This window comes from Ambystoma mexicanum, chromosome 4q (assembly GCF_040938575.1).
Source record: "Ambystoma mexicanum isolate Mex_15411 chromosome 4q, UKY_AmexF1_1, whole genome shotgun sequence".
Lineage (NCBI taxonomy): Eukaryota > Metazoa > Chordata > Amphibia > Caudata > Ambystomatidae > Ambystoma > Ambystoma mexicanum.
Genome location: NC_090928.1, coordinates 1,192,166,050 through 1,192,191,334, shown reverse-complemented (window position 1 = coordinate 1,192,191,334; position 25,285 = coordinate 1,192,166,050). Strand labels below are relative to the sequence as shown.

Here is a 25,285-nt window from a genome sequence, read left to right as displayed (position 1 = left end):
GCGGCTACTCCCCAACCAACATGTGAATTCCCCCTCCGCTGGTCGCCATATCTCGGGGTCCACATATCCCTCTCTAGATCCTCACTACTAGCCGACAACTACACTGCCATGGCGCGGCAGGTGGAAGACCAGATGCTGAGATGGCGCCACCTCCCCCTTTCCCTGTAGGGCAGGCTATCTCTAATCAAAATGATAATTGTCCCCTAGCTTCTATACACCTTTAAGAAAAGTCCCGATCTAGCTGGGGAAGCAATACTTCAAGAATCTACATACCTTATGCGCCCAATTCCTATGGCACTCCGTGTCATGATGCCTACCCCCAGGGACCCAGACCAAGCCCAGCAACCCCGGAAGCAGGCATCAAGTCATTCCAAGCAAGCCCAATAACCCCTGCTAGGGGCTATTTGGGTGCAGTCCTGGCGCCTATGGCGCCAGGCTCATATGGAGAGTCAGTACCAGGCTCATAGATTAAAACTTACCTAATGCAGACCATGCTGCAAACTTACCTGATGCAGACCATGCTGCAAGAGCTCCAAGCCAAAAGAGGCTTGGAAGGGACTACTTTACTTGGGGACTATTTTTTTTACTCGGGCGGGGCTGGGGAGGAATACTTACCTGGGACTACTTTGGAGGCTATTTAAACCACGCCCGAAGAGCAGCAAACGCTTTGCGTTATTCTGCATCCAGCAGCGTAACGCTCACCGTGCCTGCAAGTCTGCATCCAGTCTTCTGTCACGCCCGCCTCGAGTTTGGAGCTCCTAGAAAAAGGGAGAAAGAAGGAGAAAAGGTTAGAACAAGAGCAATACCTTTGATCCTTACCTGGACTCACGATCCATCGCGTCTTCAAGCTGGAAGAAAGAAGTTATTTTTTGCACGTCGCCTCGCCTGCTGCACCGCCGCGCTGAACTCACCGGCCTTTGCAGCATCTTCACATTCCACCGCATCCTACTGCATGTTTCACTGCAATCCAGCACCTAAGGAGAAGACAAGAACAGCAAGGTGAGCCAAGGGAACACACAGAGGAATATTAGTTACCCCCCCCCATAGACTTACCTGATTTTACCACCTGGGGTACTATTCCTCTTCACGGGTCGGCGCAGCTTCCACTGCATCTTTGCCGAACCCCGGCTCCTAAGGGGAAACAAAAGGACAGCAAGGTGAAACAAAGGGACCAACAAGGGAAACCCTCTTCACCACAATAGACTTACCTGCTTTTAACGCCGGAGGCATTATTCGCCGAGACTTCATACTTTCTCTCAGCGCCTGAATAAGGGAGAAAGCAACTGGTTACATATTGACATTATTTTATCGAACTGTGTTGGATAATACAAATCCTTACCAGAATATTACCGGTTGCCACGAGGAACTCTTCACTAGGGTCAAGCTGCAACCTGCAAGGAATCGGACAAGAGTGAAAGTCAGGCATTTGAACTCTTACGAACTACATACTTACGGCGTCTTGCCGGGAACCTCGGAGTTAATATTTTTCTGGAACTCACCAATTCCTTCGAGCCAGTGAAGCAACTGGTTAATCTACGCGCCCCTGCGCTCAATGCTGGATGGAGAGCTCATCTTTTCAAACCATCAGGTGAGACTATAAGAGGGGACATCAAAGGTGATCAGTTGGGAGAACAACGGGGGTGGGGGAACTTACGCTCAACTCCACGGTGGTTAATTCCCTTTCTCCATTTGCAGAAGAATATTCCTACGGGCCAAGCAAATTAAGTTAGGTGGGCCAGTCCAGTCCGTCATCTCGTCCCTGCGCGTCATGCTGGTGGAGACCGCCGCTGTCCAGTTCAAATCGACGCCTCTGTGGGAGCCAGTTGAGCATAACACTCCGGTGCAGTTTGTAAAAAGTGGCAGCACATGGCTCTCCCATATGATAAGGGGGGCTTCACCGCCCCTGACCTTGCTCGATACTGGATAGATGCTCAAGCACAACATGCTACACACTGGTATGTATTCTCAGACCCCCCCCCCCATGTAAAACTCAAGAAACTGCCAAGCGAAGAGGTTAACATTCTGTCCCTTATCCTTCACCATACATATCGGGCCAACGCTCCGGTGGACCCTGTTGCTGCCGCAATCATGGCGTGGAGACTATTGTCACCCTACTCTGATTCCCGCCCGTACTACAAGTGGCTGCCCATATGGCAATTCCCGGGTCTCAGCCCCACTCACGGGTCTCAGCCCCACTCACGACAAACTCCTTATGAGACACTGGCAGGGCCTTGGCTATCGCGCGCTATCTGACCTATTTCCCAAAGGGAAATTTATCACCACGCAGACATGGCGTCCCGGTCACTCTGGCTCGGCGCTGGAAATGTTACAATATTTCAGATTGAGGGCGGCGATCCACGCCATGTGGCCATCTTTCCCCAATGAACCCCCAGATTCACCTGAAATTCACCCCAACTCAGCTGGGGTGAAAGGCGTAACATCCTCACTATACAAAATGCTGCTTGGGAAATTGGGTAACACTTCTCCGACCCGGGAACCATGGTACAGCGAACTAAGCCTGACTATCACTGATGCCATGTGGGGTAGAATGTGCATGCACACATGTAAGGTCTCCCTAAATGCTAGATTTCGTTGCATACAATACAAGCTCTTGAATCGCCTATATTACACTCCGCATAGAGTGGGGAGATTTGCGCGCGGCCAGACCCATACTTGCCCGAGATGTAAATCCACGGAAGCAGACCATATCCACATGTTCTGGTCTTGCGATGCGCTGGGCCTCTATTGGAAAGCCATCATGGAGGCCCTTGTCGAAATAACTGCCATCCACATTGCACCTGACCCACTGGCCGCTCTGTTCGGGCTGTGGGACGGGATTGAGTTGAGCAAGGCGTCCAAGTTCCTGAACATCGGGACTATGGTCGCCAAAAAATGCATACTACAGTGTTGGAAGCGCCGCTCCCCTCCCTCTTTCAAAATGTGGTTGAAGGCCCTCACCAGGACTCAGATGTGCGAAGAGGACTATATTAATACTCTCCCCATGACCACTCACCCCAAGAATGTATGGGTTGACTTTTGCAGCTATCTGAACAGTAAAGATAATATTGAACTGCTCTCCTCTCACCTGTCGGACTCATAGCCCCTGCTTTTCCTTTGAGTGGCTCTGAACTGCATGAGACTGTACGAGATTCCGTCTGCCCTTTTCTGTTCCCACCTGTATGCAATGCCATTCAACTATTTGTAATGTCATTCGTTATGTGCACTGTTTCTGTTTGCCTGCTCTTGCCCCATGCCAATAAAGAAAAGTTTAAATCTAAATCTGAAAACAAACATGGCAAGACGAGAACACATATTCAATGGTTTTTAAATGGGCCCCTTTTACAGGTATTATCAATTGTATGTGCATTATAAAACTCTTGCAGACTGGTTTAGAAGAACAAGTTACTCTCTTACCTGGTAACGTTCTTTCGATGGGATGGTCCGACGACGTATTCCATATCTATGACAGTAATCACCACAGCTGTGTTGCTTTGGAAAATCTTTCACCGTATGCGTCCTGCATCGATGATGTCGATACGCCGTCTTCGAGGACCTCCTCCGACGGCCGACGTCACCAGATGTTATAAGTAGGACGCACAACGCCAGTAGCCTCAGTTGTAGTTTTTTCCCAAAACCTGTGGCACCAAACTACTGCCACTATGACCACAGAAAGCCTTGCGGAAACGTAAGCTGCAATCGCATAAGAAATTCTGTAGCGGGGAACAGGGAGAGAGCGATATGGAATACGTCGTCAGACATCCCATCGAAAGAACGTTACCAGGTAAGAGAGTAACTTGTTCTTCGAGGGGATTGGGTCCTTCGACGTATTCCGTATCTATGTCAAACTCCCAAAGCAGTACCAACGTAAGGAGGTGGGAAAAGAATTTAGAACATAGAAATTTAGAATGCTTAATCAGATTGCATAGTAAAGGACTGCCTTTCCAAAGGCCAGATCCTGCCCACGGATAGAATCGAGGGAGTAGCGACGTACAAAAGTATGGACCGAATGCCCAGGTGGCTGCATCACAGATGTTACGAATAGGGACACCCCTCTGCAGGGCAGTAGAGGCAGCCATACCCCTGGTAGAATGGGCCTGCAAGCCTACCGGAGGGTCCTTACCCGCCAAGCGGTAACATTCAGAAATTGCCAAGATAATCCATCGAGACAAAGTCTGCTTAGTAACAGCTTGTCCCAAACGCCTTCCAGCGTAACCAATAAAGAGTTGATCGTCCACTCTGACCCGGGACATGCATGAAATATAAAAGCTTAAAGCTCTCCTAGGATCCAGCCTATGGAGCCTCTCTTCTTCCTTACCAGGATGCGCAGGAGGATAAAATGCTGACACCACCTTCGGAAGAAAGGAAGGAAGGACAAACTCTAAGGACAACCCTGTCCTTATGAAACACAGTGAAGGGTGGCTTAACTGAAAGTGCCTGTAACTCACTCACTCTGCGAGCAGAAGGGACCGCAACTAAAAATTGTTTTAAGGGTTAACAGTCTCAAAGGGCAAGAATGTAAAGGCTCAAACTGAGCACCCATTAAAAACTTGAGAACAAGGTCAAATCCCAACCGGGCACCTGGAAAGGTGACGGAAGGAACACATTAGTGAGCCCTTTTAGAAACTGAGAAATTAAAGGAATTTTAAAATAAGAACACTCCTCAGACGAGCTCTTAAATATGGACAGTGCCGCCAGGTAACCTTTAACGGTACCCACTTGCAAGCCCCTTTGGGCTAAAGAAAGCAAAAAAGACATAACCACAGGAATGTCACATGAAAAAGGATCCACATTCTTAACCCTGCACCAGTCGCAGAACTTTCTCCAACGGTACAGGGACTTTGACGCCGGCCGTCTGGCCGAAAGCAACACCTCCATGACGTCTTCAGGGAGGTCCCAATCCCTAAACCTCATCCTTTCAGAAGCCAAGCGTGAAGGTTGAGGGATCCGACCTCTGGATGGAGAACCTGACCCCGTCCCGTGAGAGCAGATCGTCTCGGTAGGGAAGACGACGTGGAGGGCAGATGGACAAGTCGAGAAGGTCCGGGTATCACGTCCTCCTGGCCCATGCCGGAGCAATGAGGATCATCCGGTAACCGAACCTCCATAACCTCTGCAGCACTTGCGGGATGACGGGGACTGGAGGAAACGTGTACAGCAGTGGGAATGACCACTCCACCACGAACGCGTCTCCTAAGGCTCCTCTTGGAGGAAATTCCCGCGAGCAGAACCTTTCACACTTCCGGTTGACACTGGAGGCGAAGAGATCCCCAGGGGTTCCCCAAATGGAGAAGATCTCCAGGAGAATCTCCTGAGCCAACTTCCACTCGTGAGAGATCGCGCTCTGCCTGCTCAGAGCGTCCGCCGTCTGGTTTTCGTCACCAGCCAGATGAACTGCCGAGATCGAAACTTCCTGCTGGATGGCCCAGAACCAGAGCTGCATCGCCTCAGGGAAACTATGGAAGCACTTCTACATAATAGCTTTGACGAGTTTTGCAAGGTGATTAGTATAAAGTAATTTGGGCAAACTTTAAAGATGACAGGGTATAGAGCCAACATCTCAGAATCCAAACATGCTTCCTTGATCACATGTTTAGTTATCTGGGGAGTGAAAGGAGGACTAAGGATTCAAATTACCCTACCTCCTTTAATGCGTTTTCCCAGGCTCTCAGCCAACAGGAATAAAGGGTACGTGTGACGTGAGGATCCCCAGAGAGCACAGTCCACTCAGGAAACAAAATAATCAACTCATCGTGGCCCTTTTGCTGCATTCTATTGCAGTATGTTTTGCAGCAGTCTAGGGTATTGGTTTTCATTTTGGTTGTTGCAGAAGGGGTGGTGGTGTAGACATGGGGTATCATTTCATAACCCGATAAAACAGTGCCCAGATTAACTGAAGGCAGAGGAGGAACTGAGAGGGCGCAGATTCCTAAGCAATCCTTAGAGGCAAAGACCCTACCAAGTTGGGAGGAAAAGATCCTGCTACCCTGAATTCCAACGACGTCCTAAGCAAAAGTAAGTAGATCGATACAGGTCCTTGTAAGCCCATACAGACAAGGGGTATTGATTGATTGCAGGGGAGAAATATCCCTGTGGAGAACTGAAAAAAATAGTTTCAGAACCAACATCATATTTACCAATAGCAAGGGTTTCCTAATCAATGCAAATGAAATACCTGAATTGGAACACTGTTGAACCTACAAGAAGCTTCATCAAAAATATTCCCTATTCAAAATATAACCGGCTAAAAGACGTGTGGGGGGGGGGGGTAATTGTATAACAATGGAACAACATCATGGTATTTTAGAACCAACCAATAGCCATATGATGAGGTAATAAACTCTATTCACTCTTACAAGGGGTCTGTGTAATAACCAATTCCATACTGACCAATTTCAAATGATGGTATATGATATGCAGCTATCAATACGTAATAGGACAGTAGGACTATCAGACTATGTAGAATCTGCTAATCTTACATTAAATACTACACAAACATGTGCCGTACATGCTCTGTGCAGATGACAGTGATGAAGTTGATTTTTGCTTGAAAAAAATGAAACAAAAGCATTTCACAAAAGTAGTTGGTTGAGCTGGTTGCAGGAGTTATCTAGGGATCATGAGGTTGGGGTCATTTCCATCTGTGGTGAATCCAAAAAAAAGTAGGTTGGTCTAGTGCTACCCTAAATGAGTGCTGGCCGTTTAAACCACACATACAGGCTGCACTTTGCACATAATGACAGCAGCTGCCCATGCGAAGATATCCCTTACATAAGTGGGCTATTCCAGTCAAAAGATGGCATAATTAAGGTATTTGAATTTTTGCTTGGCATATAATGGCAGCATCCGAACATATGGTGCTCTACCTTGCATATAGTAATCATGTGCCCAGGTAATCAAAGATCGTATGGAGTTGTGGCCACCAGCCCACTCACTGATGAAGACATCATAAAGCAATGCATGGCAAATGATTGTACTACTTATCCATAAAATGGCTAATGGTTCGTGTACCTGGGAATTCCTTCCAAATGCCTATCCAAACTAAGGGCCAAATTTGTTGATATTTTTTTTTACTAAGTTGTTGGTATACGTACCATATCCATCTTACAATCTCACTATGTTACTATATTACGGAGATCAACTAGTGCACATGGCTGCGAAATGCAAATAACAGATTTGTGTCAAGTTAAACAAATGATTAGACTAAATTAAGCTTGCATTCTGCTGAATGATTTAGAGTATCAAAAAAAGGGTTAAACAGAAGTACTGCTGGTTCTTAAAGTTAGATTCCCCCCACCTTAGAGTGTTCTACTGCAATCCCCAGAGATCTCCCGGATGTACCTCTCACACTGAGGAAGCGCTAGTTTCTGGACCACAACAGTGATGGGGTAAACAGTGCATCGGGAAGAGGGGGGGGTTCCTTTCCTTTACCAGAACTCCCCATTTCAGCAGAAGCTCATGGCCACCCGTGTGTGTACACATGCTCTATGGGGTTCACAGGTTGTGGTTAAGTGCTACAGGCTTCCAGTAGATGGGTGAGGGGTTATTGGAACCTCAGGGTGTGACTTATAACAGAGGAAAGTGGCTTGCAACTGGCAGTCCATTAAGGCTACACCATTCCGAAATGGAATTTGGTATACTCAGAACGTTTACAGTTGCCCACTATGCTTTCCCCTAGTATTCACTGCCCAACCCATAATGGCAGTTGCATGCAGGGTTCATCCTTCCAGTCATGTTGTGTCCAACAACAGCAGGCACTGATGCATAGTGATTTGTGTCACCATTGTTCCAGCCTTTTAGACACTATTATGTCAGTTTGGTGGAGAGAGAGATGAACAAATGACTTGCCTCTCTGCAATTTTCTATCTGATGGATGTTCCTCCCACGGATTCCTAGTCTATGATTTGATTTGAGTTTTACATTTATATTGCGCACATGATGGACCAAACCGTATAGCAGCGCAGTTGGAGCCACATCCATGTAAAGCATAGTCCAGCCCAGAAAGGCAAGCAAACCAAAAAAACAAACAAACACAGATGTAGAGAGGAAGACCATATCTGAACAGGGATGTCTTGAGGGCCTTACAAAACTGATAAAATGATTCAAGGGTCCTAATTTCCTAAGGAAGCGAATTCCACAATTCTGGCCCAAAGACAGCAAATCAATCTCCCCTTGATGTATACACTGAATGAGGAATGAACAGGAGATGACAATCACTAGATTTTAAATGCCTTGTAGGTTGATATGGTTGAATTATTTCCCTCAAATATACTGGGGCCAGGTCATTCACACATTTGAAAATGAGGCAGGCTACCTTGAATCTAATGCGATTGTCCGCTGCCAGCCAGTGTAAGGCATGGTGAGATGGTGAAACATGGGCAGTTCTAAGGGCAGTTCTACCTAGCTAAAAGATCATCCCAACTGCCGCATTTTGTGCTTTTTGGAGTCTTTGGATTTGTTTGGACGGAATACTGAGAAAGTGACTTGCAGTAATCTAAATGTGCATTAGTCAAGGCACCCACCACCGAAGCATGATCCTCCTTGGGGATGTAGGGTAGTACATGCCGTAGGAGTCCCAGAACATAATGCACGCCTGAACCATTGCTCCAACCTGGCCTTTGCTGCCGAGATCATCCTGCCAAATGCAGCCCAAGTTCTTAAACCTACATACAGATTTTAAATTTGTTCCCTGGAGTGTTGGAATAGGCAGTCCCTTGTCCGCAGATAAAGGGTTTCTAGGTCCGAACAAAACATGTTCAGTTTTGGCTGCGTTTAGTTGAAGTTGATTAATCGACATCCAATCACTCACTTCATCCAAACACTGCCCCAGTCTATTGAATTCTTCATCAAAATTGACAAACCTGATGAAGATCTAAGTGTCTGCATAGGAGTGAAAATTCATCCCATGTCGTCTCAAGATATCCCATATCCCAGTGCAGCTGTTTGTCAGAAACTTTTCTGCCAACAGGGGATGTAGCACAACCCTGCGTCGGCTCGGTCCGACGCACCTACACGCCAGATATGACGTTGGGTCGAGTATATATAAAGGCACAGCACCCCATAACCTCAGTTCCACCCTTTTCCTCTAGGAATCTGAAGCAGAAGGACTGTAGAAACGATGGTGTACTAGCTTCCCGCAAGAGGGGCAGGTAAAAAGGGTGATTAGGGATCTGTGGGAGGTTTCGCCCAATTGAAAGGTAATATCACTGAATTACTAATTCATAGAAAAGGTTGCCCAATTGGACAGTATCATGCACCACGGAATGAAGGGGATACACTTCTAAATCTATATATTAAAGTACAATCTGTTACTCAAATGTATCCCTCAAGAAGAACACTATCCATATTGGTAGGGAGAGAGCCCTTGCCCTAGAAAGTGGTGGTGTGCCGCCTATTTAAAAGAGATAGCGGAAGAGAGAGACAGTCAGATTCTGCCACTACTCTAAATATCTGTGGGGAGGAGGAATACAACCGGGGCCAGCCTGATCACCCTAAACTCCAGCAAGTTCATGTGTTCCCAAGACTTTGTGGGAGACCACAGTCCGCTCACTGTTACAGGTGACAGGTAAGCGCTCCAGCTAGTCATAGATGAGTCTATGACCACAGTCACCTAGGGCAAGGTTGACGGAACAGCATGCCTCTGAGCAAGTTGTCCTGCACGGCCCACCACACAAGATCCTGGGCCACCTGGTTCAAGACCTGTAGAAGGTCTAACATGTGGCCCTAGAACTGTGACGTTTTGAAACTGAAGCGATCTCATGTGCAACCTCGCCCTGTCACCACAAGGATGCAAGAGGCCATGAGGCCCAGAAGGCACAGGAAGGCCAAGGTACAGACTTGTTTCTCTGACTGGAGGCCATTGACCATCCAAAAGATGTTCGCTTACTCGATCCTCGGGTGGGAAAACCGTGTCAGATGAATTGGAGAGACAGACGGCAGAACCTGAGACTTTGGAATTTCCTGGGAAAAGCCCAATCTGTGCATGTGTAGAGCAGATGCTCCAACACTAGCTCTGGGGAGCAAGCTCGACGAGCCAGTCGTTCAGGTAGGGAAAGAAATTGATGCCTTCTCTTCTGAGGTGAGCCACTACCACTCCCAGCAGCTTGGTGAAAACCCTGGGCACTGATTAAAGACTGAACGGCAGGACCTTGAACTGGTAATGCGGTTGGCCCACTACGAACCTCAGGTATTTACTGTGCTTTATATTAATCGGAACATGGAAGTAGGCGTTATGAAAATCCAGGGAAACCAACCAGCCCTGCAGATCGAGGGCTTGCAGGAGCTGGGCTAGAGCAACCATCCAGAGGTTTTCCTTGCATAACAAGTTCGGCAGCCGCAGAATGGGGCGCAGGCATCCGTCCTTCTGCACCAGAAAATAGGTAGAGTACCATAACCTCCCTCGATCTGAGCGCTGAACCAGTTCCATCGTGCTCTTCACCAGCTGACGGAACTCCTCCAGGAGGGCGGAATCCGAACACAATGGGGTAGTCAGGGGCCCGTGGGAGGCTATAACCCTGTCGTATGAGCTGCAAGGCCCAAGCATCGGACCTGGTCTCGGACTATTCCATGCTGAACAACGAGAGCCTCCCCACTGGAGATGCGAGGTAAAACATGTCACTCAGTTTTGGTGCTTTGGGGGTGCGGCGGGGACAGAGGCCACTGCTGCGCCACCCCTCTGGGACCCTCTTTCCCTACCTCTTAGGGAGCGTATGACTCTTCCTGAGGAGGATTGAACACGGTCTCTCTGGGCGAAGGGGAAAAAACCCCTGCCCCAGAACAGCGGTTCAGCAAAGGGCTATGCCACAGCAAACCGCAAGGCCTTAGCCAACGTATTTGGCGACTTAACCTTCTGGAGGGCAATGTCAGCCTTGGCTCCAAAAAGGTTGTTGCTGTCGAATGGCATGTCCAACAATCTGGTTTGGACGTCGGCCGCAAACCCTGCTGTCCTTAGCCAGGAGTGGCACCTGACCAACGTGCTTGTGGTCATGGCCCTACCCACACATTCCGCTGTGTCAAGCCCTGGTTGCAGCATTTTGCATGCCGCCTCCCTGCCATTAGAAACCAGGGCCTTGAAGCCATCCCTCAGGATGCGTGGATGGCCGGATTGCCCAACAAGGTTCAAAGGCTGAAGGAACACTTTGCTATGGCACATGAAGCATTCACAGCCTGCAGTCACAGATTGCTTGACACAAACACCTTCTTGCACCAGGAGTCCAACATCTTACTCTCCCTGTCTGGTGTAAAGGACAGGAAGGTAGATGTTTGAGTCTAGTCGTGGCAGCCTGAACCACCAAGCTCTTAGGTGAAGCATGGGAGGAGAGAAAAGCTGGGTCTGACGTGGCGGGATGATGTTTCATCGCCATGTTTCTGTCCACAACCGGAACAGAGGCAGGCATCTCCCACGACTCCAGCACAGGTGCTTCCACCACCACATTGAAGGGCAGTAGAGTTTCCTTTTTGGGTGAATTGTCCAGGAAGGCACAGCTCATATTGCACCCGGAACCTGGATGGAGCAGACCACCCTTGCCATCAACCGCTGGAATGCGGCTGGGGCTTTCCTGGGGTTGAAGTTGGCAAGAAATCCATTTCCGGGGAGTTGAGGCCGCTGGCTCCTTGCAGGTCCTCCGACAGTGCCAGTGCATTCTCACCTTCCCCGTAGAATTCCTCAGGGAAATCCCTCCCTTCCCTAGAACCCAGAGATTCCAGCCCAAAATGGATCTGGTCCCCCTCATCGTCATACATGTTGTATATCTTAGACATAATGTCCGGCTGAGTCTTGGTTTGGTGTCCACAAGAGCTGCTGAACCCCGACAGACCCACAAAGGTTGGGAAGCACTCAACCTTTATATTCACGACTAAGCACTCAACAACCCCAGGGGAAAGGGGAAGTGGATATAATAAAAAACAGGAACAGATTCCTTCGGAGCCTTCAGAATATCTGTAGTGGGGAAGAAAATAGAACTCAGATTAAGAAACATGCACTTACACTTTTCTCCTGGAATTCTCACAACAATAGATTGGGTTGTTACCTGTTCTACCTCTGCTGAAGGCTTAGAGGGAGGCTTTTGGATTGTTCAATTGAGTAGTCTATTAGGATTTCTGTAAAGGTAATTCCTCCTTTCTCATTCAATACATTCTTCTTGCTCCTCTGCTTGTACCAAGACTTAGAACCTTACTGGAACTTGAAGGCATGTAGTTATTCAAAAAACAATGCTTCAGTTCCGCATAACAAGTCAAATACCCTTGGACTGTATTCAAGAACAACTTGCTGCCTTGTTTTATTCTCAACACATGGAGTCTACGGGTTTAAGTACAACCTTTTCCATTTTAATGCCGTTTTTTCTGCACCAGGAAACATATCCTTAATCTTCTGTGCCAAATAACCTCCCACCTTCCGGAAACCTTGCAGTCCGTGTGTTTTATGAAGACCCACGCTGTCTCCTGTCTCCACCGAAAAGGAAAAAGTCACTGCGCAGCCGCAAGAAAAGGTAAACAAATTTTCATGCAAAATGAGCCACGGGGTCCACAACTTGCTAGATGTTCAGGCGGCTCAGAGTAAACGATGCCGTTAACTTATTTATCTGTGCGGGCTTCGAGCAGGTCAGCTGGAACGTGTAACTGACAAAAATGCATCCGAGCTTCCCGCTTGATACGAGAAGACGGCAGCTCTGAGAAACAATGGCGTGAGCCTCTCTGACTATGCGCGCACCGAGTGTGTCAGGCAAAGAGTGAAACTGACACCAAATAAGCTTCAGGAGTCCTCGCTGATAATACGGCAACTTTCATACGGCCGTGACAAAAATGAAGGCTGCACGTTACGGACTCACGCGGAGCCAGTTAATAGATATAAACTTCTGCAGCTCAGAAAAGATCTATGCTGCCAACCGGGGAAAGCTATTCATATGAAACCATGTTAAAATGATCGAACCGGGCAATGTTTGCAGTTAAGAGCTTGTTTATTCAAGTTTAGCTCAAGCGACAGCAGGCACCACACCTCTGAAGGCAGGACCCAACTGAACACCTTCAGAACTTCATAGAAAAACACTCCAAATCATAACACTCTAAGAATACTCATGACTCGCATGGAACAATGAATAAGAAACATGAACAGAACATTGTGAATGGTCAATTCCACACTCAGAACTATATATCCTTGTTAGTACTTGTTCACTCCGTGTTTACCTAATAACAATTAGTGTATGTAAACACAACACACATTCCCCCTTTCAATAACCTCGTTTACTCTAGGACATAATCTCTCAACCAAAGAGGTTTACCTCTTCTTCTTTCTGTGCTGGTACTAGTATTTGTATCCTGTTGACCACTCTTATTAACTTCTCCAGATTCATGCACCAACTCATTGTCATTTCCATTATCATCCCCATCACTATTTTCTCCATCCTCCGCTGCTTGACCATTGTTATTACATTTCACTAATTTGGACATGGACCAGCACTCTCCACCTTCCATTATGACCACATTCCCTCTTACTACCGCTATTTTCTTAGGCCCAATAAATTTGCTCTCAATACATTTAGGGGACACCCTGGGATTTTTTACATACACCATTTCACCTTCTCTCCATACCAAACTCTTGGATTTCTTTTCTGTGTCAAATCTTTCTTTGTATGCATTTTGGGCTTCTTTGATAAGTGTAACAATTTTATTTCTATCAATATTTACACTCTTGGCCAAGTCAAGCCACCCTGGACAGAGTTTTGTAGCCGGCTGCCTGCCCTTGAGAGACATAAATGGTGAGACCTTAGTAACAATGTGGGGCGTCGTGCAGTAATTCCAAACCATTTCCCTCAACACTTTCTGCCATTCCAGACCTGCCGCCATGGCCAACTGCAATCCTCCCTTTACAAATCTGTTAGCCCTCTCTACCAGCCCATTAGCCCTGGGTTGATAGAGTGCAGTTCTGTAATGCCTTATGCCAAACTTTTTGAAAAATTCCACCATTTTGTCAGAACAAAATTGGACGCCATTATCTGAAATTAATTCCGTGGGAAAGCCTTCCCTGTAAAATGTTTCTTCAAAAAATGATATCATTTGGGCCGTGGTTGCCTCACCAATTGCCTTCCACTCTATCCACTTTGAGTGATAGTCTACTAACACAATCAAATAATTGAGGTTCTCTCCTAAATTCTGTATTGGACCCATCAGGTCCACAGCCACCTTTTTCCAGGGTTCACCCGGAACACTAACGGGTCTAATGGGTGCTTCCCTCACAACCTTACTTTTATCACTCCTCTCACACTCTCTGCAGTTTTTCACACACTTCTCTATTTCACTGTCAACTGCCGGCCACCAATAAAATACTCTGATATATCTTTTGGTTCCTCCCATCCCTAAATGACCTTGGTGAGCTATACTCACTAGCTTGGGTCTGACATTGCTAGGTGGAATAACTTTGGTACCCTTCCTGAGCTTTATGCCGTCTTCCGATAAATTAAGCTCATCTTTTATGCAATAGAAATATTCAAATTTTTTTTCTAGCTCGTTTTTGTGGGGCCACCCTGCCCTGGTCCACCCCTTGACTTGATTCAATATGGAATCCTCACTATCAGCAATCTCCCATTCATCTTTGCTTATGGCATTGTATTCAACCTCAGCAATACTCACACCCTGCTCTAACATCGCTTCCTCTGAATCCTTTCCCTCCACCGGTAACCTAGACAAACAGTCTGCTACTACATTGTCTCTACCAGCTATATACACCATCTTGAAGTCATAGGGTAGGAGTTCAATCATCCATCTAGAAATTCTGGGTGATCCTTTTGCCCACTCCACACTGCCTAGAAGTTGGACTAAAGGTTTGTGATCAGTTTTTATCATGAAAGTCTGACCCCATAAATAACATTTGAAATGTGCTACAGCCCACGAGACCGCCAATGCCTCCCTCTCAATCACAGAGTAGTTTCCTTCCGCTCCCTTCAACGGCCTTGAGGCAAACGCAATTATATGTTCAGTCTTACCAGAGTCCACTTGAGACAACGCTGCGCCTAGCCCCATATTGCTTGCATCAACCGATAACACAGTTTTCCTTCCCGACACAAAACCTCCCAAGGAGGGTGTTTGAACTATGCACTCTTATTTTCCTGAAGGCTTCCTGGCATTCACCCGACCACTCAAACTTAACATTCTTTCTCAACAACTCTCTTAACGGAGTGGATATGGTGGCAAAACCATTTACAAATTTGTGATAGTACTCCGCCAGCCCCATGAATTAACGTAACTGATCTTTATCACGTGGCTGGGGAGCACTGCTGATGCTATCAATGAGAGACTTTTTTGGAGCAATACCATCGCCAGAAATTCTATGACCTAAATAATCTACTTCTCTAACAGCAATCTTGCATTTTTTCCTTTGCACAGTTAAACCAGATTCTTTAAGTCTCACTAAGACAGCCCTCAAAACCTCATTATGTTCCTCTTCATTTTCAGCAAACACTAGTATGTCATCTTGAAACACTGTTACTTTTCTTAGCCCTCTAAGCACCTCCTCCATTACGCTTTGAAAGACAGAGGCAGCAGAAGCTAAACTGAAAGGCATGCGATTGTATTTGAACACTCCCTCGGGAGTGATGAACGCTGTGAGATGCCGGCAATCTTTGGACAGCGGAACCTGATGATATGCCGCTGACAAGTCAATGATGGAAAATACTTTCGGTTCCCCCAGGGTGGAAAGAGTCTCCGATATGTTAGGAAGCGGATGTCTCTCTACAACTATGTTCCGATTTAGGCTGCGTAAATCCACACATAGTCTCAGATTTCCATTTGCCTTGGCTACTAGTACAACCGGCGATAACCATTCTGTTGCTGTTATAGGCTCAATTACTCCTTTGTCCACCAAGTCATTCAATTCGACACAAAGCTTACTTCTCATCTTCAATGGCACTTGTCTAACCTTGTGTATCACCGGTTGCGCATTATTCTTTAATTTGATGTGGTGTTCAAAACTTCTAAGTTTCCCTAATTTCTCGGAAAACACTTCCGGGAACTCTTTAGTCCAGATGTCATCCTCCACTTCAGCAATGGATATAGGTTGAGGAGCATTCTTCCCATCCTAATAAAGAGGCTCCCTTGTTTGCTACCAGAATGTTGGCCTGGCATTCTTTTCCTTTGTAACTGACAGATGCAGCAAATTCCCCCAAGATTTCTATTGTAGATTCTCCATATCCACAGGCTCTAACATCTGTGGGTTTAATTGCCGCTTCGCCCTTCTTCAATATTTTTACTAAAGTGTCCCTTGATATTATGGTCCAAGGAGAACAAGTGTCCACTTTCATGACTAAACTGCGCCCATCAATCAGAAAAGTGTCTGCCGATCCTTTCGCCTCGCCTGATATAGCTGAAATTTCAAAAACAAACTCGGCACTTGGTTCCTGGTTGGCTGACACTTCTTGAATGTTGTAATCTCTCCTGAACGACTCCTCAATGCTGGCTCTGTTCTCTACTCTGGGCTCGATGAAATTTATGGATGTAGCTTTGCATAAATTTGCAAAGTGTCCTCTATTCCTGCACTTAAAGCATTCGGCAAATTTGGCAGGGCACGACGGAAAGTTTGCACCATGTCTGGGGTTGCCACATCTGGTACATGCATTTCTCGCGGTCCAATTTCCTTTCTTTCCGCTGGGGATGTTTGATCTTTTCTTCTGGTCTATTGCACAGACTGACATGGTGGTCGTATTTTGTTTGTCACTCTTTAGTTCCTTAACATATAATGATGTCTGTTCAATGCTCCTGGCTAATTCAAGCGCCTCATCGAGTTTCATGTCCTTGGCCAGTAACTTCTCTTGGATTCTTGCGTTATTAGTACACCTGAGTAACTGATCCCTGATTAGGGGATCAGTCAGATTCTCAAATTCACATGAGTAGCTTAATGACCTTAAACAGGCTACATATGATTCCACCGACTCTGACTGTTCCTGTACTCGCTGGAAGAATTTATGTCTTTCAAAACTGACATTCTTTCTGGGCTCAAAATGGTCCTGTAGTTTTTTGAGAGCTAATGCATATTCATCGGCATCACCCGCCTCTGGCATATGGTCTCCCGTCAGCCCATCAAAGATCCTGCGTCCTTCTGTGCCCAAATTGTGAACCAACAGAGCCTTTTTGCGAGCTGAAGAAAATCTGTCACCGCCCATTGCCACTAAATAGTTCTCAAATGTGTCCTTCCACTTGTCCCACCTGAGAAGTGGGCATCCAGGTTCATTGAGAAACGAAATAGGTGGAGGTATTGATGCTGCCATGGTGATGTAGGGGCTGTGAAGCAGTAAGTCTTTGATTAATTGACGCAATTAACCCAATAGATAAATTTGTTCACTGCATGAACTTTTCCTTTGATGTACAGGCTCCTTTGTTCACTATATGAACACTTCCTTTTTTCTTTCATATGCGTTCTAGAACAATTGTCATTGTGGTGTTCTTCCCCTTTTTTTTTTCTTTGAGAAATTAGCTGGCGGTGGATTGACGTCACAATGGAGACCGGGGCTCTTGAATGTGGAGCCTTTGTTGCTGGGCAACTAGTGTCACAATGGAGACCGGGGCTCGAGTTGACACTCCCCCCACAGCGTGTATTGTAGCGCGTGTCTGCACGCGCCAGGACCAGCTGAGAGCCGCGTGCGCTGGCACGCAGGCGGCGGGGCTATTGCGCAGCAGCTGCGAGCGTTTAGATCGCAGCTCGCAAGCCCGCTCTGCTGCCTGTCCTCGCGCAGCTCCCTCGCGGCTCCCCCGCGGCTCTCCCCCCGATCTTGACACTTGCCTGAATGGGTTCCCTCCCTCTGTCAGCTGTGTGCGGCTCCCTCGCGGCTCTCTTCTCCAGAACGAAGACGGCTTTGGTCCCAAAATAAGAGCAGGCTTAGTTTCCTCCTTTTCTTCTCTGCCCTCGATCCGCCTCGCCTGCTGTCGCTAGTACGGCGGGGTGCGGCGGAGAAGACACGGTGTAGGCAGCCCGGAATCACGGAGACAGATCAGCTGTATCCGGCGTCAGGGTCCTTGGTACAATCCTCGTCGCCAATGTTAAAATGATCGAACCAGGCAATGTTTGCAGTTAAGAGCTTGTTTATTCAAGTTTAGCTCAAGCGACAGCAGGCACCACCTCTGAAGGCAGGACCCAACTGAACACCTTCAGAACTTCATAGAAAAACACTCCAAATCATAACACTCTAAGAATACTCATGACTCGCATGGAACAATGAATAAGAAACATGAACAGAACATTGTGAATGGTCAATTCCACACTCAGAACTATATATCCTTGTTAGTACTTGTTCACTCCGTGTTTACCTAATAACAATTAGTGTATGTAAACACAACAAACCAACTCTGCAGTTTCTAATGCAAAGCAACTGCCGACAGGATAATCAGTTTAAATGCGCACGTCAAGGAAAAAAAAGAAAACAACGTTTGAAACTAAAGCGTGAACAGATACCAAGCGTGTATTGTTTTAACTGTACATTGAAAGTACTAAATACTTTTCAGTCTTAAAGTCAATTTTTGACACATTTTTTATGGCAGTTGAGAATGAGAGTTTAAATATTTTTCATTGAGTTTTCATTCAAAGAACTTTTCAAAAATTAACTATGCAGCTGAATGTTCACTTAGCTTAGGGTTTTCCTGAATCTTCACTGGTTACAATTTTCTACTGGAGTTTCAAAGAGATCCTTTCCATACTGACTCAAAGGCCTCAATTTGGGAGTTTCCTGGATCCTGACCACCTCAGCTGAACTCTCAACAATTAAAGGCAGTTGAATGTGTTTCCAACTGATCTTGAGAACAGCTCAGCCAATCAGATCATCGACTGAAGCCTCCATCTAGGCTAGGGCAAGTGTCCACACTCTAATTGTAACTGTTAAGGCCCAAACATCAAAGTGAAAATAAACAGAGTTCTTTCCCCAATAATAACTTCACCCATTTTCAGAAGACAATGAAATTCCAGCTAAACTATTCAGAGAGAGCCCAGACACATAAAAAGATCCATATAAGTGGGTCATGTTCCTGTGGAACATCAGTGTCCAAGGCGCTGACGACATTTGTGCCGTTGCCAAGGCCGTGATGCCCGAAGGCAGAGCCTGTGGTCGCTGAACTACCACAGCTTCCTTTCGGGCCAGGCCGAGTCCGTAATCTGTTGCCCCCTTGAGGGTGGTCTGTCGGTCACAAAAGACACAGTGATCCCCGGAGGTGCCGAAGCGGATGGCGCGGTTTCCTGCCCCACAGGCGGTGAGGCTGGAGCCATCAGCACCTGGGCGAAGAGGTTCAGCATCTTCGAGTGGAAGTGCTCCCATTCCACTGGAATGGAGGATTGGGTTGGAAAAGGTACCTCTTTGGGCCACTCAGACGTACTCCAAATAAGAATGCCAGTGCGAGGACTGACTCGGAGAGCGGGACCGCTTCTAATCCTTCCTTTTCTTTTGCTTTTACTTGTGCAGAGCTGCCCAATCTTCGGAGCGCCGATCCGCATTTTGCGACCTCGACCAAGGTCACAGAGCCTCACCCTTTACCTTGTAGACGAAGGTGAAAATATTCGCCGTCCTTTCCCGTAGCGCCTTCGGGTGCATGGACTGGCTTGACCTGCAGTCGTGGTCCTTGCCTAAGCAGTATAGGCAAACCCGGTGCGGATCCAAGACCGACATCAGTCAGCCACAATATCCACATGGCTTTAAACCCAAGGCCTCAGACCGATTAGGCATAGTGTTGTGATAAAAATTCTTTAAGCTCGACAAGCATTTTCACGATTAGCAAACAGAGTGCATGAGAAAAAAGGAACTGAGGTCATAGGGCGCAGCACATCTATATATAGTAATCCCAGTGTCATATCCAGTGAGGGGTGCATAGAGGCATCGGACAGAGCCTATGCAGAGCCGTGCTGCATCCCCTGGCGGTGGAAAGGTTTCCGGAGCACAGCTGCGCTGGGATAGAAATCATCATAGATGAGGAATCCGTAGGAGGAAATAATCCATTAGAAGGATTGGGCCTCCCTCACCCTTCCTATCAGCTGACATTGTTCATCTCAGCACAGAGGGCCACCATGAGCGAGGCCCTCAACTAGTTCGAGAGAGGAATTTATTGCATTTAGCAAGACGCTAACAACCCAAAGGTATAAAGCATGAAACCAAAACACATGCAATGGAACACATAATCACTGGTGAAGGCATCATGAAGTTGACACAGACAACTGAAGTAAATGATTGGAATATAAACTTTATTAAAAATGAGGTTGGAAAAGGCCTAACTGGCCATATGCTAAGGTGGAATTTCCCTACCTAAATGAAACTAATGATAGTCTGTGTCAGGAAGTCCAACACAAATGTCTGTCTGTGTCCAAAGCCTATACTTGTCCTCATATCTAAATTGTATACAATGTGCAGGGATGTCAGCATCAAAAGAAAAGTGTTCAAAATAGAAGTTCAGAGATTCTTGCAGCTCTAAAGTGGAAAAGGGTCTTCCCTTTCCCAAGTTTCAAATAGTTCACTTTACCAAATGAGGGGTTCCCTTTCCCAAGCTTTCAATATAACAGTTCTTTGGCTTTTTCCCCAGCTCCTCAGGTTTGGTTGCTTGTAACCAATTTAGAAAGTTAATCTTATAAATCTCAGTTCACATAGGTTTCCTTTTCCTTAGGTGGGTGTATTCGGTCTAGGGCCAGTTGTCAGACCACATGGTCTACCTATTACAGGTCACGCAACCGGCAAACCTTACTTGGATCTGTTTCATATGTATATTGCCACAATTTTAGCTTCACAACGAGGCTTGACTCAGTATCGTTTCAAGTAACCATGACGCTTTATTATCACTGCCTTTGTCAACAATCACTCTTTTAGTAGCTTTCATTTGCAACACCTACATGTGCTTCCCAGTACACACTTCTGCTAGACGGCTTAGTCCACATTTGAGATTTCTAGATTAAAGCACCTAGCTCCCTTTAGCAAGGCTACTGTTTCATACAGATTTGGCTACAATTATGTTTATCTTGCACCACTGTACTTGCCTCTTGGCAATACTTGCTTAATTGACTCTTGGCAATGCTTGCTTATTTGACTTTTGGCAATGCTCTTTTATTCGACTTCTCATCATGTTAATTCTTGGCTTTCTTAGAATCCAAGCAGATATTCAAAATAAAATGTCTCTAGCTCTAAATGCCCATCCACCTTGCCCAGGGCCCCCCTCTCACTCAGGAGGACTCACCATCCTTTGAGTTCTGGTTTCCACTCTCTGCGGCTTCCCGGAAACTCGTCTATGCTCATGGTCTGGTCATGCTGTTTCCCTTTGGCGTACAGCGACCTCCACAGCTTCCTCGCTTCCCCGCTGCTAGCGTTGGAGCTCTGGTAGCTTGCAGTCAGCGGCTCTGCATCTGTGAGCATTCGGGAGCCTCTCCAATGCTCCAAGTACCTTTGCTCTGTACCGCACTGCTTCCACAGCTCCGCCTCATACTGCCAACAAGCCCTTGTCGCTCGCTGCACTGGATCACACTCCTGATACCTTCCAGTGTCTAGAGAAGGTGCCGTCTTGCCACAAAAGCTTCTGCCCTGGAGCTCTCCATCACGCTTGCTGTGCCTCCATTTTAACCTCTAAGCTGACTCTCTTTTGAAGTTCCCGGCTCCATGATAATGAGTCCAACAACTAATCCGCTCATGTTGCTTCTTCCAGTCTGTCTTCTGTGTTAATGGTGGCCACCTCGTCTTAGTACCTAAGTGGTGTGTACTGAAAGAGTATGCAAAGAGAGGATGTATATTTCTGGTGTGTATCTTCCTCGTCCCAGTACCTAACTGGGTTGTGTTGGGAGAGGGTTGTCTGGAAAAATAGGCAATGTATTGGCAATACCCTACTAAGGCCTGGGAAACATTTGACTCCTTACAAAAAGGAAATGGCGAATACTGCATCTCACTGAGGATACCTCATCGCCACTCCCCAAGCCTCCTTCACCCAGGTGATCCTCCCTTGCATATCCACCCCCAGGGTCAGGATCCGAAAGCGATAGCCTTGCCCTGGCCACCTGGGAGGAGGATATGTTGGGGAAAGAAGTGAGGATGCCTCAGATTCCTAAAAAAGAACACTTAAAGCAGAGTGAAAATAACTTCCAGAATAAACAAGAATAAAAACATAGTTATTATTTGTACAGTTTTTATAATGCGCAACTAGACCATAAGGTAACGAATCACGAAGAAAAATCATGATTCAAAAGAAAGACTACGTCTTTATGGAACTACAAATGTTTTCAATTGCTTTCCAAACACTAGCAAGGATGGGGCTAATCCAAGATTGGTGGGGAGATGATGCCGAAGGTGTGGAAGAAAAAATAAGCCGGTGTGTTTGGCAGTTCCAGCAGGATTAGCTTTAGGAATATTAAGACTAACAATGTTCTTACTTCTAGAATTTCGTCTACCCTACGAATTGTGAAACCTTTTAGACAAATAAGGAGGTTGAGAAAGAGCAATTGCTTCATAGGACAAGCACCTGATTTCAATGTGGAGCCTGGCAACTAATGGAATTCAGATAATGGGTGACATAAAATCAAACTTTCTTTTGACAGCAAGAAGGCTTGCTGCAGCATGAAGGGAGGATCAAAGGACTTACACAACTGGAGGTAATATTAATTTTAGAGGGTCCTGAAGACACCACTTGTTTGAGGTAAAGACCAAGGTAATACTATAGCTTTTCCGAAACTACTGCAATTTGAGTTCACCGTTCCGTAAGGGTTTTTTGAAGCTCTCTCTTTTAGTGGTTGTATCCAAGTGCATATTCACTATATCAAAATATTTCGGACACATTAAAAATGGCAACGAAGATTTTCATGCACTGCATTAGTTGATAGGGAGTGCATTACCGTATCGATCCAATCATGTAGGGCTGTGCGAGCTGAACCACAATGGCACCGCTGCCTAGTTGATGGCATGTGTACCCAGAGTCCCAATCATAATTCTTTGTGTCACCGTTCAGCAAAGCATTGCGACTTCGGCTCACACCTTCAATCACACTGGCACAATCTGCTATTGTTGAAACATTCTCTGTGGGAACTAAACAAAAAGAGGTGTGTTTATAAAGACGTAAAGGACAGATTCCAATCCATATATTTGTCAACTTCCACGTGAGGCTCAAATAGAACAAATACATTGAGAGGTGCAGTGTTTACTGAAATAGGTTCAAGAAAGGAAATAGTGGTCTGATGTGGAGACACTACTTCTAGGCTAAAGTTGTAGTTTTCTCCAATTGTCATTCAATAAAATGTTACAGTTGTTAAGTTTTGTAGACTTGTGCATTACACCTGCCAATCCCTGTGAGAAAAAGAATTGGTTACCGTCTCCCATTTAAATTCAATACACTCTAGGTTAATTATAAAGGAATCCAGTCAGACTGACAAACACCACTATTTAACAGTAAGTCTTGTTTCTGATATCATTGATAGCAGCTGAAACATTTAACTTGTATTTAAAAAACACACACAAAGTTAAACACCCACAACTTGTAAAGGTAACAATATACTCCCTACAGAGGGGTGCCTGCATTTCAACGTTTTGGAGCAGACGCCACTGCCTTTTTCTCATAGAACTCCTGGCATACATGCCAAAATGGTGCACAGCCATGGTAAGGAAGAATGCTGCCTGCTCTAACTTCAGACCAGAGGAGCAGCTCACCCTACTGTCTGTGCCAATGTTAATACTATCATGCATGGCTGAGGAAATGTATATGCAAAGGTTAGAGGGTCTGCAAGAGAAAAGGCAGTGCAGAGAGCAGGTGGGAGGAGTGGGAGACAGAGGGGAAACAAGCACCAAAGGAATGTGGGATGATGGGCAGGAAGGAAAGGGGAGAGAAAGTACACAGAAATGGGTAGTCAGCAAAGCAATGTTTGTAGATGCGCAGGCAGAGAGAGGGAGGGTTGTGCAGTGCACTAGGTGTGACAAAAAGCATCACCAACGTTTTCTTAATTGGATTTCAGCAGGTGAGAAACAAATATGTTAAAATTAATCCAGTAAAAACCATGCAGAAATGATCAAACTAAATTACTACAAGGACCAAGATAAAAAAAGAAATGCAGCAGTGGCAGAAAATGGCAGATAACTGAAGGAGGGGTTAATAACTGGTTGAGCTGACTACCAAAAACAACTGCGTTTGGTAAATCATTAATTAAATGTAAACAGGAGGGCAAGCACTGACCATAGGCAAAGCGTGACCTAAGCCCAAAGTCACAGACAGTGGTTTCAATCAAGAAGTACTGATCACTTGCGTCCAGCCTAATCCCACATTTCATCACATGAAATAAAATCTTATTGACCAAATAATCAATTAATCCAAACTTCCAAACTTCCATGATGTGATATTTAATTAGTACACGGCTGGAGGCCGTTATCTTCCCCCACCGGGGAATGAGGTAAGTGGTGTCCCACTTCCTCTCTTCCCTACCTCCTCCCCCCTCCACTCCCTCTGCCACACATCCACAGAATTCCCTCCCCGCCCCCATCCCCACTTACCATTTCGGGATAGTGCTGGGAACACTTCGGTCATCAGCGCATCCGCTCTCAACCTGCGATAGGCTGTCATGCAAAGGAAGAAGGGACTACAGGTAGTTTACTTTTTTAAGGGGCACCATTAAAAGAAAGAAGGGCCCACTGTCCCTTCTCTCTTTCCATGGCACCCCTTTTTTTCTGTTTACTTTTTTTAATGGGGGCTATGGAAAGAGAAGGGACTACATGTAGTCCCTTCTCCGGTTTCAATGGCGGACATTTTTTTGTTTACTTTTTTCTATTTTTTTCAATGGCCACCATGGAAAGAGAAAACGGACTTAGATTACCCTTCCCCGGCTGCCATTTTGGAAAAAAAAAAAAATCTGTTGCGAAACGCTCCAGCGTTTCTGAACAGAAAAAAAATATACTTTCAGTACCCCAGTCTTATGGGCCGGGGTACTAATAGCAATAAGCCTCTCGCTGCAAGGGGCATAACAGAGTCAGGTAATGCCCCGGGGCTTCGTTACTATGGACCCCATGGCATTACCCGACTCTGTAATGCCCCTGCGGCTCGGGGCTTATTGCTTAATTAACAAGCTTTTCCATGAAATAAACAACCAACACTGTTTTGACCCATTAAAATGTCTTCATCAGGGTAAGTCCCATCTCTCTAAGACCTTCGATAACTCCACTACCTAACAATATTCCCATATCCTATACAGACAGTTCAAATGCCCCTCCAAAAAATCTTGACATGCAACACACTTGAAAATAGTGTTGGGTAGTGTGAAACAGGTATGGTATCAAGAGAGAGTCAGGCTCAAAGATAAGTTTTCAAAAACTTTATT

The 25,285-nt window shown here is 46.1% G+C and overlaps 1 protein-coding gene across 1 annotated transcript in view; it reads right to left on the bottom strand.

Moving 5' to 3' along the window:
• Nucleotides 1-25,285, bottom strand: part of BTBD9 (BTB domain containing 9) — a 1,399,080-nt gene that overhangs the window by 438,561 nt on the left and 935,234 nt on the right. Inside the window, exon 8 of the mRNA XM_069608758.1 lies at nt 22,823-23,012. Coding sequence (XP_069464859.1) covers nt 22,823-23,012 — 190 coding nt within the window. The remainder of the gene's footprint in view (nt 1-22,822; nt 23,013-25,285) is intronic.